Source organism: Podarcis raffonei, chromosome 18, assembly GCF_027172205.1.
Source record: "Podarcis raffonei isolate rPodRaf1 chromosome 18, rPodRaf1.pri, whole genome shotgun sequence".
Classification (NCBI taxonomy): domain Eukaryota; kingdom Metazoa; phylum Chordata; class Lepidosauria; order Squamata; family Lacertidae; genus Podarcis; species Podarcis raffonei.
This window is the reverse complement of record NC_070619.1, coordinates 11,203,328-11,218,780: the sequence shown is the minus strand read 5'-3', so window position 1 is coordinate 11,218,780 and position 15,453 is coordinate 11,203,328. Positions and strand designations below refer to the sequence as shown.

General features: G+C 51.9%; 1 protein-coding gene across 4 annotated transcripts in view; it reads right to left on the bottom strand.

Moving 5' to 3' along the window:
- Window positions 1–1,979: 1,979 nt before the first annotated feature.
- The window catches only part of NFIC (nuclear factor I C), a 96,031-nt gene continuing 82,557 nt past the window's right edge, over window positions 1,980–15,453 (bottom strand). For 3 of the 4 annotated variants that reach the window (XM_053372562.1, XM_053372560.1, XM_053372561.1), the window contains exons 9-11: window positions 12,757–12,916; window positions 8,640–8,719; window positions 1,980–4,630 (exon numbers count right to left, since the gene is read on the bottom strand). In XM_053372562.1, coding sequence (XP_053228537.1) covers window positions 4,613–4,630; window positions 8,640–8,719; window positions 12,757–12,916 — 258 coding nt within the window. In that variant the 3' untranslated portion in view covers window positions 1,980–4,612. The remainder of the gene's footprint in view (window positions 4,631–8,639; window positions 8,720–12,756; window positions 12,917–15,453) is intronic. The other variant, XM_053372563.1, reaches the window with a different exon arrangement.

Below are 15,453 nucleotides of genomic sequence, written 5' to 3'. Positions count from 1 at the left end.
ACTGCTGGCAATCAAAGGAGTCCCAGCATAGCTCTGTACATGCTACAAGCACCCAAAGCGAGCTCCGCCGGCAGACCGCGAGACGTCGAATCTCGGGGTTGTGGATTCGAGTCCCGCGCAATGGGGGGTTGGGCTGGATGACCTCGTGCGGTCCCCTCCGACTCGATGATCCTAGGAGTTAGGAAGGGACTGTGTAGCCCGTGAGGACCAAAAGCGGTTCTAGAGCGGTCCCGATTCACCCCCTTGTCGCCCCCACGGTTGCCTCTGCTTAAACAGGCGAGGCGGGTTGTGGCACAAAACCGCCAAACCTGTTGAGTCGAAGAGGTCCTCTCTGGCCCTCTCCTTCCTCTCTGGCCCTCTCCTTCCACCCAGGGGCATTTATGGAGTGGGGCAACCCTCCATAGCGACAAAGGAGCGTGTGCGTTTGCGCGCAGGGAGAAGAGGAACCCGTGTGCCCGAAACGCGCCCCACCTTTTTGCACAAGCCCAGAACACCGAACCCCCTCAAAGCCATCTCGGCCACCCGGCAGCCTCTTTCAGAAACTTCGGGACCAACACAAAAAGGAAAGAATTAAAAAACAACATCCGAAAACCCTCGCTTCACTTCCTCCATTGCAATTTGCCCTCGCGTGACCCCGTCCGTAATGCTGATTTTATTTTTTTAAAAAGGCAATAATTCCCCCCACCCACCCTGCATATCTCCCCCCACCCCATACACGCATTAAAAGCATGCAAACAGATCTGTGCATTAAATCTCATTAAAGTTAATACATTTTTTTCTCTGTAGAAGGCAAGGCACATTATGTGGTATAAAACATCTTTCTCTCGTTTTTTTTCCGTTTTTTCGTTTTTTTCTCTCGTGCAAATTCGGGCGGGGAGAGGGGGCGAGGAGGGGAGGGAGCGGTGGGTTTCTTCTACCAACCCCCACCCCATTTCGTTCCTCATCGGAGAGGCGGAGCCAAGTTTTTTTGGGGGGGAGGCGAGAAGGGGGCGGGGCTTATGTATTCTTGCCATGCACACATTCTCAGCCAGCTGATTGGTTGAGCTAGGTCACATGAGTTCCTGTTCCGAAAGCACCATGCAGTCTATAGTGGCAAAAGGGTTTTAAAAAATCTCTCTCGGTTCCTTCCGGAAACGCCTCCAAATATACGCTTTACGATTTCCGTTTTAAAAAATAATAACGACCCTCATGGGAAGGTAACCAGCTTTGTGGTTTAATTTCAGCTTGGAGAAAACCCATGTTTTGTTTTGTTTTTCCGGGGGGACGGGACGGGGTTGTGGGTCGCTCCCACCCACTACTGGCTAAACCTGGCGTCAACATTTCTCGTTATATAAAGGTGCAGAGATGTAAACAAGAGTCGCTGGGAACTGCCCCCCCTTTCCGCCAAACGCTGCCCACTGGAGGGGACGGCTTTGGGGTTACCTAACAAAGTGTTTTCCCCTCCCCCATGGCCTTGGAGGAGGAAGTGGAGGGGTCAGGTGGGTTTTTGCATATGCAAACGCAAGCCCCAGGTGGGCGGAGAAGCCACAGCCCCTGAGGATAAGTCGCGAGCGACGTCGTCGTTGGAAGCATCATTCAGAGGGGCGACAGGCACTGCGGCCCCAATCTTTCTGGCCGCGAAGCTGGGCTGAAGACAGAAGACCCCGGGAACGGGGGAAAGTCCTCCTGGGAATCAGGCGAGACCAGGTCAAAGGTCCCACAAAACCGCTGCTGTTTCGTCCGAAGGAGCTGCGCCGGAGAAGTCCGTGCCTTTTCTCAAAAACTCACAACTCTTCTTCTTCTTCTTTTTGTACATCTGAAGGCTCAGAGACTCCTGGGCGAAGGAGATTGGGTGCGCCACAAACCGGTTTGGGTAAAAAACAACAACCCCAAACATATAAAAACCAGAAACAACACGTCTCACATTTCAGATCTTTAAGCTAGGAGACAGGAACAGGTTCGAGACTTCTGGGGGGTGAAAAACCAGCCTCGTGCCTCTTTTGTACCACTTGGACAACCGCCATGGCTTCTCCCCCAACGAACGCCGGAAACTATAGTTTGGAGAGCGCGGGCAGGGAGAATGCAGATGGTCCCAAACTCCCGGCGACGACTGATTGCGGTTCGCGGCTTCCAAAACTTCCTTCTCCTTTCTCGGCACGCCATGTGGTCGTTCCAGCTGGTCTGCTTGGACGGGCCGCTGCTGGATAAGGGCTGCAGTGCCCTCTGCACCTCACACGTCCCTCCTTGCAGAATCGATCGCTTTTGAACACACAGAGGGAAACTCTCCGGGGATCGTTTCGAAGGATCTCCGCTTTTGCTGAAAAGGAGAAGGACCCATCTGAAGCGAAGGCGGTGCTCCCCAGACCTTGCAGAAAACTCTGGCATTGGCAGCGCCACACGGACTCTTGCACGGCCCTCTGTCGTGGACGCTTCCATTGCGATGTCTGCGTTGCAGCCGGTTGGACTCAGAGACCCTGGGGAAAGGGGGCGACCGCCTCCCAGCTCAGCAATTCTACAATTCTGCGAACGACGGGAGGAGATCAGGTCCGTGGTGTTTTAAAGCTTTGGTGTTTGCTAGGAAAAGAGGGTGGTGGTTGGGGTGCGAGGAGTTATCGAAATGACGCTCTCTCGGAGCACTACAAGTTCAGCTCGGCCCGGATCGGGGCCCTGCGCCCGCGGTTGTCGCCGCTTTCTCTGTAACCCGGCGAGGAGGACTGGCGCGTTAAAATGTAGGCACTTGTACCAGTCAGAGATGGCTTCTGGGCTCCACAGTCTGGGGCTTGCGGGAGGGCAGGAATGGGGAGGAAAAGGATAAATTGAGTCCTAGAGGGAGGGGGCAACTGTGGGGTAAGGTAAGGCCTCTCCACGCCTCTGCTGGATTTAACTATTTTGTCCTGAAAGACTCACTCCAATAAGGCCCCGTTCTGTGCCTTCCTGGTGGTCACCTCTTGACAGCACCCCCCCCTCAAAGAATAGCAAAAAAGCACTAGGGGGAGAGGGCCTTCCTCACCTTGTCCCCCCCCCACGTAAACTCCCCCTCCCGCCCCGACCTTCCTTTCTCCTTTTCAAAGTGCATTTCCTACAACAATAATAATGTGCAATCCGTATTAGCAGTCCCGTCCCTGGCCTCGCTGCCATCCACGCCACCCCCCTGACATAGCTGGTTTAACTATAACATGCATAGCTCTTTGTACACAAGGGCTGGGGGGGGGGTTTGTTTGCAGGGTGAATGGGGAGGGGGGATGCCACCAGCTCGCTCACATCCCTCCACAAGCCCCCTTCGCCCGCCGAGCCGGGGGCCCGGTCCTCAAATGTACGCAAACCCGCCGGCACGTTACCTTTCCCAAACCTCCCTCCCTAGGGGTTTTGCCAGGCAGGTGGGCAAAGGTGGGGGCTTGAGGGGAGACGAGGACCCCCACCCTGGCCGCAAGCCCGCTCCCCGTAAGAGAGCAGGATGGCAATTCTCCGCGTGGGCTGGGCAGGGAACCCGTTCTCTCGGCCTCACGTCCAACTTTAAGGCAAGGGTTCGAGACAGACCTCTAGTACCATGCAGGAAATTGGGGTGGGGATGCTGTTTAAACACAGCGTACGGCCGTATCCAACCCCCTGCCCGGTGTTGGAAGAAGTCGTGCCGCGCCAACCCTTCAAGTTTCCAAAGGGTTGTGGGGGTTTTTGCACGTGCGGCGTTTGGGCTCTGCCTGCGTGGACGCAGCTCGGGTCTACCCTCCTACCGACAGCCCCTTTTGACCAACCCTGTCTTCTGCGCCCCCCCTCCCCACCTGTCCCACCCCTTTCCCCGAAGATGGCATCTTTCAAACGTGCTTTTACGCGCATCTGGGTGGAAAGAGCGCAGTTGCGGAAACGTGCTCTGTTCTTCCTTCGCCGAAGAAATCTCGCCAAACACCCTGTCATGCGGTGGGTGCCGCGGGCGGAACCCCCCCTACAGGGAAGCAAAGCGCAGGTTATTTTGTAGGGGGGGAGGGATTGGGGCCACAGACGCAGCATAAAAGGTGTCCAGCTTTTCTCCCTCGCGGGAGAGGGGGTTTGCTACCTCCGCCGTCTCGACGCGCCACGGAGATCCGTCGTGCGCGCCGTTTCGTCGTCTTCTCCGGAGAAGGAAGGCGGTGTACAAAAGGGGAGCGGGGTGGGGGGGTGGGAAGGTGCTGGAGGGGGCGGCAGCAGGCCCGGAATTACGCCCCCCCTCACTCTAGTCTCTCTCTTTTCCACCCCTTCACTCCCAAGGGGAGAAAAAAGATCAGGAACATTTTGCATATAACATCCCTTTTGAGAACGGAACCGGCGGGGTGGCCGCGAGGCGCGATACGTCCTCTATCCAAAGTAGTGTTTGTTTCTGGCCCCCCAAGACTTGCTAGAAGGGGTTGTGGGCTGGGCAGGCGAGTCTTCTCTTCGTTCGTTTTTTAAAACATTTTGCAAAAGTTTGGACCTTCTTCCCGTGGCGCCAAGGACTCCCGAAGCCAAGTCCGCCGTCGCCCCTCTCTCCGCACCGCCATCAAGGTTTGAGCCGGGGGGGGTGTCGGGAGTGGGTGTGAATCGTTCTCCTCGGAGGAAGCCCAAAGCCCAGGAGGGGGGGTGAGGGGGGTGAGGAAGATGAAGGTCCAAATGTAAGCTGCGGTTAACCTAAATACCAGGACTGAAGGACAAGAGGGGAGAGAAAGAGAAAGTGGAAACAAGAGAAAATTATTTCCCCCCCCAAAAAAACCCACATTATTATTATTATTATTATTATTATTATTATTATTATTATTTCAACATTTATCACAAATATAACCTAACAAAAGTGCTAGCCAGATACTTTGGGGGTCGTCTGCAAAGTAAGGTTTGCCTATTAAAGGTAAAGGGGCCCCTGACCATTAGGTCCAGTCATGGCCGACTCTGGGGTTGCGGCGCTCATCTCGCTTAATTGGCGGAGGGAGCCGGCGTACAGCTTCCGGGTCATGTGGCCAGCAGGACTAAGCCGCTTCTGGCGAACCAGAGCAGCACACGGAAACGCCGTTTACCTTCCCGCCGTAGCGGTACCTATTTATCTACTTGCACTTTGATGTGCTTTTGAACTGCTAGGTGGGCAGGAGCAGGGACCGAGCAACGGGAGCTCACCCCGTTGCGGGGATTCAAACCGCCGACCTTTTGATCGGCAAGTCCTGGGCTCTGTGGTTTAACCCACAGCGCCACCCGCGTGTAGTTTTTGCAAATAGCCAGCAGGTGGCAGCACAGCCTTTTTGACTCTGTTTCTAGCTAGAGCTATTCCAGACATAGAATTATAGTTTTCAAAGAGATATTGGGGATCATTCTGGTTCAGCCCCCTGCAATGCAGGAATAAGCGGCTGGGTTTTTGCCAAAAGAACCAGGAAGTGTCTTAGACCATCACTATTTCTGTTGGCGAATCCCACCCCAAAGCGCCCACAATTTCATTTTCCTGAAAAAACTCAAGAAGCAGGCATGGATGATCACTCTGCGTGTGTTTGCGATGGAAAAAAGCAGGTGTAGAAATTTGGCGCTGACCCAGCGTCTGCTTTCCCCAGAAACTCAGCATTTTTAAAATTTTATTTTTAAATCAAGTCGCTAGTCCTCAATATATTCCCCAGTGGTAGTGATCGGGGTTGCACCACCACCAAATTACGTCCCTACAGGTTGTAGCATTCGCTTTCCTGAGAATTTCAGCTTAAATAACCCATTTCTTTTGGGTTTATGGACAATTTTTTTCTGGAGGCCCCATTGGCGAAAGCGCCCCTGTTTTGGTTTGCAAACGGACCTCCGGAATGGATTATGGTTGTAAACCAAGGTAAGGTAAAGGTAAAGGGACCCCTGACCGTTAGGTCCAGTCGCGGCCGACTCTGGGGTTGCGGCGCTCATCTCATTTTACTAGCCAAGGGAGCCGGCGTACAGCTTCCGGGTCATGTGGCCAGCAGGGCTAAGCTGCTTCTGGCGAACCAGAGCAGCGCACGGAAACGCCGTTTACCTTCCCGCCGGAGTGGTACCTATTTATCTACTTGCACTTTGACGTGCTTTCGAACTGCTAGGTTGGCAGGAGCAGGGACCGAGCAACGGGAGCTCACCCCGTCGTGGGGATTCGAACCACCAACCTTATGAACGGCAAGTCCTAGGCTCTGTGGTTTAACCCACAGCGCCACCACTGCTGTGAACCAGTGCCAGATTTACGTATAAGCTAAACAAGCTACAGCTTAGGGTCCCACTCTGTAGGGGGCCCCAAAAAAGTTTAAAGGGGAAAAACTGGATGTACATTTCCAAAATATAAGATAAAAAAACAAATAGAATAAAACCTACATGCAGCAACAGTGTTTTGAGTTGTGTCGGCTCCTGTGATGTAAGTCATGGGCCCCGCCTGCTAGCCTGCTCCCTCAAATATCACTGCTTTGCTCCTTTCTATATATAGGGTGCCTACATTCTGCATATGCAAATACCTCGACATACCTGTTAGGTCCATATGTTACCATATAGCATATATTCAACACAAAAAACAGCGGCAATTTGTTGTTGGCAAAGGACAGCTGGACATAGAAAGGGCCCCATTACTTTTCAGGAAATTAGGGCCTCATCCAGCCCTGGCTTTAGCTGAGGTTCCTGCATTGCAAGGGGTTGGAATGGATGACCCCTGGGGTTACCTTATCGCTCTACGATTCCACGACCTGCAAGCCGTCTTGGCTGGAGGTGTTTGTGCATGGAGAGAGAGGCTGCGCCATAATTCCTACTGCGTCTAACAAGCTTTTCTCCCTCCCCTCCCCCCCTTTTTTTTTTGCAGATTCAGCAGATCTCAGCTGGCGAGAGCGATTTCCCCTCCGCGCTCCTCCTCTCCTAGCCAGCCACCCGCAGTCTCCGCACTGCCTCTCCTCTGCAGTCAATTCCCCCCCCGCAAGAACCCCCCCCCCACAAAACACACCCAGACCCATATATGCCCTCTGGGATATTCCAACTGCGGCACGGAGAATCGTGCGTGAAAAGAGAGATTTGCGGGCCGACCGAGTGGATCTGACCCCAGTCTCCCTGCCTGACGAAGGCAGAAGATTTTGCAGAGGGAGGAAAAGGTCACACAGATCGCTTCTTCGGACACCCGACCAAACACGTGTCAAATCTTTTATTTCCCTTTTATGAAAATTTCCTGCTTTGAGACCCCACAGCTAATTCTCCCCTGGTCTCCTCGCTGGCCCAAGTAGGACCAATTCAGCCAGCTAGCCGTGGTGATCATCTAATGCTTATTAGATGGATTTCCCCTAAATTGATTCCTGAGCTTTGAATTTTATTGTTATTCGTGTTTTTATGCTGCTTTTACAATTAAGTGTTTTAAATTTGTTGTGGGCCTGGTTTTTGAACTGGGAAGGGTGGGGTATAAATAAAAATCTATTATTATTATTATTATTATTATTATTATTATTAATTATTATTATGAATTGAGGGGAAAGCACGCACCCAAAATGTGTCTGTTTGTGAAACGGGTTTGCGAAAAGGCATTCATCTCGCCGCCTTTTCCTCCCTTTGGACGTCTCAGAATTGCAAGTTAGCTGTCTGGCCTGCGTCACAGAATCAAAGGACTGTAGAGTTGCAAAGGGACCCCGAGGGGTCATCCATCCCAACCCCCTTTGCAATGCAGGAATTTCAGCTAAAGCATCCCTGACAGAGGGCCATTCAAACTCTGCTTCCATCCCACGGCCGAACAGCTCTTACTGCCAAAAAGTTTCCCCTGATAATTTCGTTGGAATTTCCTTTGGTGACAAAAGGGTAGAAGGAAGAAGAAGCCCAGACAATAATAAACTACAAAAAATTGCTGAAATGGCGTGGTTGACAAATAGCTATATCAGGCATAGGCAAACCCCAGCCCTCCAGATGTTTGCGACTACAGCTCCCATCATCCCTAGCTAACAGGACCAGTGGTCAGGGATGATGGGAATTGTAGTCCCAAACATCTGGAGGGCCGGAGTTTGCCTATGCCTGAGCTATATAATACCTAGTGTAGTAAGATAAGACCTTTGGAGCAGGCATTTAAAAAAGAAAGTTTTTTTATGAACCACCCTAAAGGTAAAGGGACCCCTGACCATTAGGTCCAGTCGTGGCCGACTCTGGGGTTGCGGCGCTCATCTCGCTTTACAGGCCGAAGGAGCCGGCGTACAGCTTCCGGGTCATGTGGCCAGCAGGATTAAGCCGCTTCTGGCGAACCAGAGCAGCGCACGGAAACGCTGTTTACCTTCCCGCCGGAGCGGTACCTATTTATCTACTTGCACTTTGACGTGCTTTCGAACTGCTAGGTTGGCAGGAGCAGGGACCGAGCAACGGGAGCTCACCCCGTCATTGCGGGGATTCGAACCGCTGCCTTTCTGATCAGCAAGCCCTAGGCTCTGTGGTTTAACCCACAGCGCCACCAGCGTCCCTATGAACCACCCTAGTAGGGCAGTAATTGTTACCTGATAAATTGTCACCCCCCTCCATGGTGGCACCTGGGGCGGACCGTCCCCCCTTCCTACGCCCCTGCCCACAATCCTTGACCACTCACTGGTCAAGCTGGCTGCGGGAGGACGGAGAAAGCAAAGGGTCCGGTTACCTTCGGAGGTCCACAGGTCTCCCCCAACCCTGGTCCGAGAAGAGGAATTCTTCCATCGCCGTGACCCCGAGGAAGAGTTAGGCGGACTCACCTGCGCCTGATAGATGCTGCCAGGGTCCCGTCCTAGTCCCACGAAGCGGTTCGCAGGGGGTGTGCCTGGGGCGGAGTAGGCTGAGGAAGGGAAGGAGGGAGGGGGGAGAGGAAGAAAGGAGGGGGGGACACAGCACGGTTTAGAAAAGAAACACAAAACAAACCCCCCCGACCACCAATTCCTACCCATTCGTGCGGAAACCTCCTTCTTTCCTTCCTCTCCCTCTCTCCTTCCTTCCTTCCTTCCTTCCTTCCTTCCTTCCTATCTTTCCTTCCTTCCTCTCCCTCTCTCCTTCCTTCCTTCCTCTCCCTCTCTCCTTCCTTCCTTCCTTCCTTCCTTCCTTCCTTCCTTCCTTCCTTCCTTCCTTCCTTCTTTCCTTCTTATCTTCCTTCCTTCCTTCCTCTCCCTCCCTCCCTCCCTCCCTCCCTCCCTCCCTCCTTCCTTCCTTCCTTCCTTCCATTTATATGCCCCCCCCCTTCATCACAAAATCTCAGAGCAGCTCACGGGACAAAATACGAGGTAAAAACCAGAAGCAAACAGTTAAAACGAAAAACAACAACCCATCTCCTCCCCACAAACACATTTAAGAGGCTGCAGAATGCCGAAAGGGACGGACTGTGCAGAAACGGCAAAGCCGGCGGCGAAATCAAGAGAGCGAAATGATGAACTTGTTATAGACGAAGGGGAGCCTATTTATAGTATATTTACATATATTAACAGTCAAAGTAAATTGTGGGCGGGAGTAGAGATAAAAGCAGCAGGAGAAAAATGACAAGAGAAACTTTGCGTAATGAAGGCGCCTCCTCTCTGCGGAGGCCTTTCTACAAACTTTTATTTTCTTTTCTTTCCTTCCTTCCTTCCTTCCTTCCTTCCTTCCTTCCTTCCTTCCTCCCTTCCTCTTTCTTTCCCTTTCTTCCTTCCTTCCTTCCTCCCTTCCTCTTTCTTTCCCTCCCTCCCTTCCTTCCTTCCTCTTTCTTTCCCTTCCTTCCTTCCTTCCTTCCTTCCTTCCTTCCTTCCTTCCTCCCTTCCTCTTTCTTTCCCTTCCTTCCTTCCTTCCTTCCTTCCTTCCTTCCTCCCTTCCTTCCTCCCTTCCTCTTTCTTTCCCTTCCTGCCTTCCTTCCTTCCTCCCTTCCTCTTTCTTTCCCTTCCTTCCTTCCTTCCTTCCTCCCTTCCTCCCTTCCTTCCTCTTTCTTTCCCTTCCTTCCTTCCTTCCTTCCTTCCTCCCTCCCTCCCTCCCTCCCTCCCTTCCTTCCTCCCTTCCTCTTCCTTCCTCCCTTCCTCTTCCTTCCTTCCTTCCTTCCTTCCTTCCCTCCCTCCCTCCTTCCTCCCTCCCTCCCTCCCTCCCTCCCTTCCTTGTCCTTGTGGTTACCCTTAGGACAACCTTGTGGTTGCCCCCTCTGCCCGCCGGGCTCTCAAGTACACCAATCCGTGATTTTCTTTTATTCCCCCCCCTTTGCATCTGTAGCCCCCTTATCTTTCAAAGAGCTCAAGGTGGTGTTCGCGTTCCTCATTACCATCCTACAACAACCCTGCAAGGCGGGAGAGGCTGAAAGATCGGGACTGGCCCCAGGCAGAGTTCTAAATTCGCCAGCCTCGTTTTGCAACCAAGTGAAGATTCCTGGGTGCCAGGATAAGATCCTTGGACCTTGCCTGATTTCCCACACTAGCGACGCACCCTGCAGAATTCTACCCACGATTATTTCATCCGTACAACCGGAATGAATTTCAGGAACCAAAAAGTCGTCTTGAAAACTACAAGCTTCTAACCGCCTGGCCCCCCAAAATGGCAACTTAGAATCCACACAGTCCAAAGCAAACAGATCTAGATCAGTTTCTCAGCCTCAAAACACAACATTACCTATACTGGCACCCGGGACGTTTCCGAGCACAATTCAAAGTGTTGGCGCTGACCTTGAATGCCCTAAACGGCCCAGTATCCCTGAAAGAGTGTCTCCACCCCCATCGTCCACCCCGGACACCTGGGTCCATCTCCCGAGGGCCTTCTGGCGGTTCCCTCCCTGCGAGAAGCGAGGTTACAGGGAACCAAGCAGAGGGCCTTCTTGGTGGTGGCGCCCGCCTTGTGGAACGCCCTCCCACCAGATGTCAAGGAGATAAAGAACTATTTGACTTTTTGAAGACAGCCCTGTATGGGGAAGTTTCCAACACTTGAGTTTTATTCTGGTTTTATATGGGTCAGAAGCCGTCCAGCGTGGCTGCGGCGACCCGGTCAGTTGGGCAGGGTTCAAATTATCATTCTTATAATGATTATGCGGTTTCCCATCGTTTCCAGCGGTTTAAGGAAATGAAAAGGGACTTTATCACAGTGCCTGGTTGTGTAAAAAGGTGTTGGGATTCCTAACTCACGGCAGAGGAACTGAGTGAGTTTTGTTTTAGATTCCAGTGTGGGCTTTTGGGTTAAAGGATGCAAACCTGTGTTCTGTTTTTAAGCTATAAGAAACATTCATTAAACAGGGTCATTGTGCACCAGTTCTCATCGGTTCCAGACAGCATAGGGACGGTATGGCGAGAGTCTGGCAATATCTGAAGGGTCACAGGTTCCCTGCCAGGTATTTAAGAAGAATTCCCAGCCACAAGGATGCTATTAGCCCAGAGATGGAAATAAGCGATAACCCGGCCAGATAAGAATGGCAAACCAAGTTGATGGACGATGCCAAAATGGCAAAATTAACTGGGAAGCTCAGGAATCAAGAAGATAAGGACTTTGAAAAAGAACAGGGAAAGTTTATCATTTATATGTGAGACCATTGTAAGCAGGTCCAGCTCCGAGGGCCTTCCGGCGGTTCCCTCCCTGCGAGAAGCGAGGTTACAGGGAACCAGGCAGAGGGCCTTCTCGGTTGGGGCACCCTCCCATCAGATGTCAAGGAAGTAAACAGCTTTCTGACTTTTAGAAGACACTTCAAAGCAGCCCTGTTTAGGGAAGTTTTTAATGTTTGGTATTTTTAATATTTTTAATATTAGGGGGACGCGGGTGGCGCTGTGGATAAAACCTCAGTGCCTAGGGCTTGCCGATCGCATGGTCGGCGGTTCGAATCCCCGCGACGGGGTGAGCTCCTGTCTTTCGGTCCCTGCTCCTGCCCACCTAGCAGTTCGAAAGCACCCTTAAGTGCAAGTAGATAAATAGGTGCTGCTTTATAGCGGGAAGTTAAACGGCGTTTCCGTGTACTGCGCTGGTGCTGGCTCGCCAGAGTAGCTTTGTCACACTGGCCACGTGACCCGGAAGTGTCTCCAGACAGCGCTGGCCCCCGGCCTCTTAAGTGAGATGGGCGCACAACCCTAGAGTTGGACACGACTGGCCCGTACGGGCAGGGGTACCTTTACCTTTACCTTTATTTTTAATATTCTGTTGGGAGCTGCCCAGTGTGGCTGGGGAAACCCAGCCAGATGGGTGGGGGGTTATTATTATTATTAATAATAATAATCAATGGAAGTCCTTCATTACACAGATGCTCCTTTGGCTAGATCTGAGTCTGCAAGAGGCTGTTTTGGATCGACGAGCCGCAAAGCTTCTATTTAGCCGCAAACTATTCAGTTGCAAACCACCAGAAGGGACACTGTTTTGATTTCAACAGGTGCGTTTTAAGCTAAGGTTATAGTCAGTCAGTCAGTCAGTTTTATTGCACATAGCCAAAGGCTGCTGCTGAGGTTACAAGACGTCCCCGTTTCCCAGGGACAGTCCCCGGATTTACAAATCAGCCCCCAGACAAAACACTATCATACCTATTCAAGTTAAAAAGTGTCCCCGGATTCGCTGAGAAAAAATCTGGTAACCTTATTTTAAACTGGCCCTTTGCCCAAGCCCTTCCCATTGTCAGGTCGGGGCTGCCGCTGTTTCGAACCCAGGTCTCCCCCGCTACTGCTGCCGCTGCCGCCCCTGAAAAAAACCAACCCCCTCCTATGAAAAACGCTGCCACGTTCCGAATCCCACCCCTCTCCAAAAAATGGAAACGCAAGACTGCGGTCTGTGAGCGTGTCTGGATTTGGGGGATTGGGGGGGTGGGCGGAATTGGGCATGGGTGGGCATGGCTGCTGGGCCATTTGGGAGGGGGCGGGCGGGATTCAGGATCGGGTTGGGGGGGCGTTTTTTAGGCTTGCTTACTGGGAGACGTCGGCGAAGTGGTCCCTCCCTCGGAAGTTGTTGCGATGGGTTTGGTGTCGGGTGAGATTGCCAGGCGGGGCAGACCCGGGGGGGGCGGCGGCGCCAACATCTGGGTGGGAAGGTAATGCCCGGGAACCTTCACTTGGCCACCTCCATTTAACTAGGGGGGGACACAAGATGGAAAACAAAAGAAGAGACATAAAGCTGGTTAACAGAGCCCTCAAAAGAGCCGCCCAGTGGAGAACCCCCCCCCCACTTAGAAAAAACGGGGACGGCGGCCGGGCAAGATCGGGGAACACGGGAACATCAGCCAGCTCAACTTGGCGTCTCCATTTGTGACCCCCCCAGCAGCTGGTATTTCGAGGTAGACTACCTCTCTTTCAAATCAGAACCAGTGAAGGCGGTGAAGGTCCTGTGTGAGTGCCTGGAGGCGGTTGGAGGATGGATGGCGGCTAACGGATTGAGGCTGAATCCTGACAAGACAGAAGGACTGTTTTTGGGGGACAGGAGGCAGGTGGGTGTGGGGGACTCCCTGGTCCTGAATGGGGTGACTGTGCCCCCGAAGGACCAGGTGCGCAGCCTGGGGGTCATTTTGGACTCACAGCCGTCCATGGAGGCGCAGGTTAATTCTGCGTCCAGGGCAGCTCCATCTGGTACGCAGGATGAGACCCTTCCTGCCCGCAGACTGTCTGGCCAGAGTGGTGCATGCTCTGGTTATCTCCCGCTTGGACTAATGCCATGCGCTCTCCGTGGGGCTACCTTTGAAGGTGACCTGGAAACTGCAACTAATCCAGAATGCGGCAGCCAGACTGGGGACTGGGAGCGGCCGCCAAGACCACATAACACCGGTCCTGAAAGACCTGCATTGGCTCCCAGTACGTTTCTGAGGACAATTCAAAGTGTTGGTGCTGACCTTGAAAGCCCTAAACGGCCTTGGTCCAGTATCCCTGAAGGAGCATCTCCACCCCCATCGTTCAGCCCGGACACCGGGGTCCATTTCCCAAGGGCCTTATGGCGGTTCCCTCATTGCAAGAAGTGAGGTTACAGGGAACCAGACAGAGGGCCTTCTCAGTGGTGGTGCCCTCCCTTCAGATGTTAAAGAAATAAACAACTATCTGACTTTTAGAAGACAGCCCAGTTTAGGGAAGTTTTTAATGTTTTATCGTGCTTTTATATTTTTGTTGGGAGCCAACCAGAGTGGCTGGGGAAGCCCAGCAAGATGGGCGAGGTATAAATAATAAAATTATTATTATTATTATTATTATTATTATTATTATTATTATTATTATGTGGTGGTGTAATTTAGGCATAGGACTATTGCTGGACTGTTGAGCTTTGTTTTGCGGCATTTGAAAACGCATTCCTTTATTTTATCATTTTATTTTATTTTATTTTATTTTAGGATCAGCAGGGTGCAGTTGCAAAAGCTGGAATAAAGATCAAGGGGGGAGCCATCCGTGGACCCCCCTATATTTATGAGAAGGGCAGGGGAAAACCACATGCTGCTAGTGGGCGGGGCCAGAGGCAAAATGGGCGGGGCGACAAATGCAAATTCTGCCTTTATGCAGTAGACTAGTTTCTTACATGGACTTTCTCACAAACACACATACAGATCCGTCCGGTCAACTACCCCTAGAGTCGCAAGAGAGCGCCGGGACTAAAATAGTTTACCAAAAACTTCAATCTTGTGGTTTATCCCCACGACGGCTACTCACACTGGAGTTTAGTAAAGCAAGCAATTTAATTAAACGATATCGAGCGACAGAACAACTCGGCCACAGTACGACTTATTCCCCACCCAGACGTTTTGACTCTTGGCCGCCCTGTTTGCATAACTTAATAATTCCAAAATATAGATGGGTTTTGACTGTCGCAAAACTGAACATACTGAATATACTCGAGGGACGATTCCAAAAACAACCCAATGGGGAAAAAGCTTATGTCCCGATGGAGATGGCAGTTGCGAATCGGCGGCTCATGTCCTTCCGGCCCGCACTCTTTACAAAGATTTGGGGAGCGAAGTTATCACCCCTCTTTTATTGTCCATTCCGGGTCGCCCAACCACTGTTACAGTCCCCATGCCCTTGGCAGATCAAGATGAACAGGCGATAGATAGCAAAAGTTGCAAGGTTTTTAGCTGGAGCGATTAGAATAAGATGTTTAAATGTAATTTAACTTTTTACATTTGTTCTTTGTATACAGCGGTACCTTGGTTCTCATACGCCTTGGTCCTCAAACGCCTTGGTTCCCAAACGCCTTGGTTCTCAAACGCCTTGGTTCCCAAATGCCTTGGTTCTCAAACACCTTGGTTCCCAAATGCCGCAAACCAGGAAAAGTGTTCTGGTTCATGAACGTTTTCCGGAAGCCGGATGTCCGGCGCAGCTTCCGATTGTGTGCAGAAAGCTCCTGCGGCCAATCGGAAGCCGTGCCTCGGTCGCTTAACGTTTTCGGACTTCCGGAACGGATTCCGTTTGGCACGACTGTATTTTTTTTGGGGGGGGGAGACAAAAACATAGACTGGTTTCCCCCGGACGTGCCGTATTCTGGATAATTCCAGGAGAACCCAGACGTACTTCAACCCTATGCAGGGAGACCATACCCAAGGAAATAAAACAGGAGCAAATATGGAAGTGAGAGCTGGACCATAAAGAAGGCTGATGGCCGAAGAATGGATGCTTTTGAATTCTGGTGCTGGAG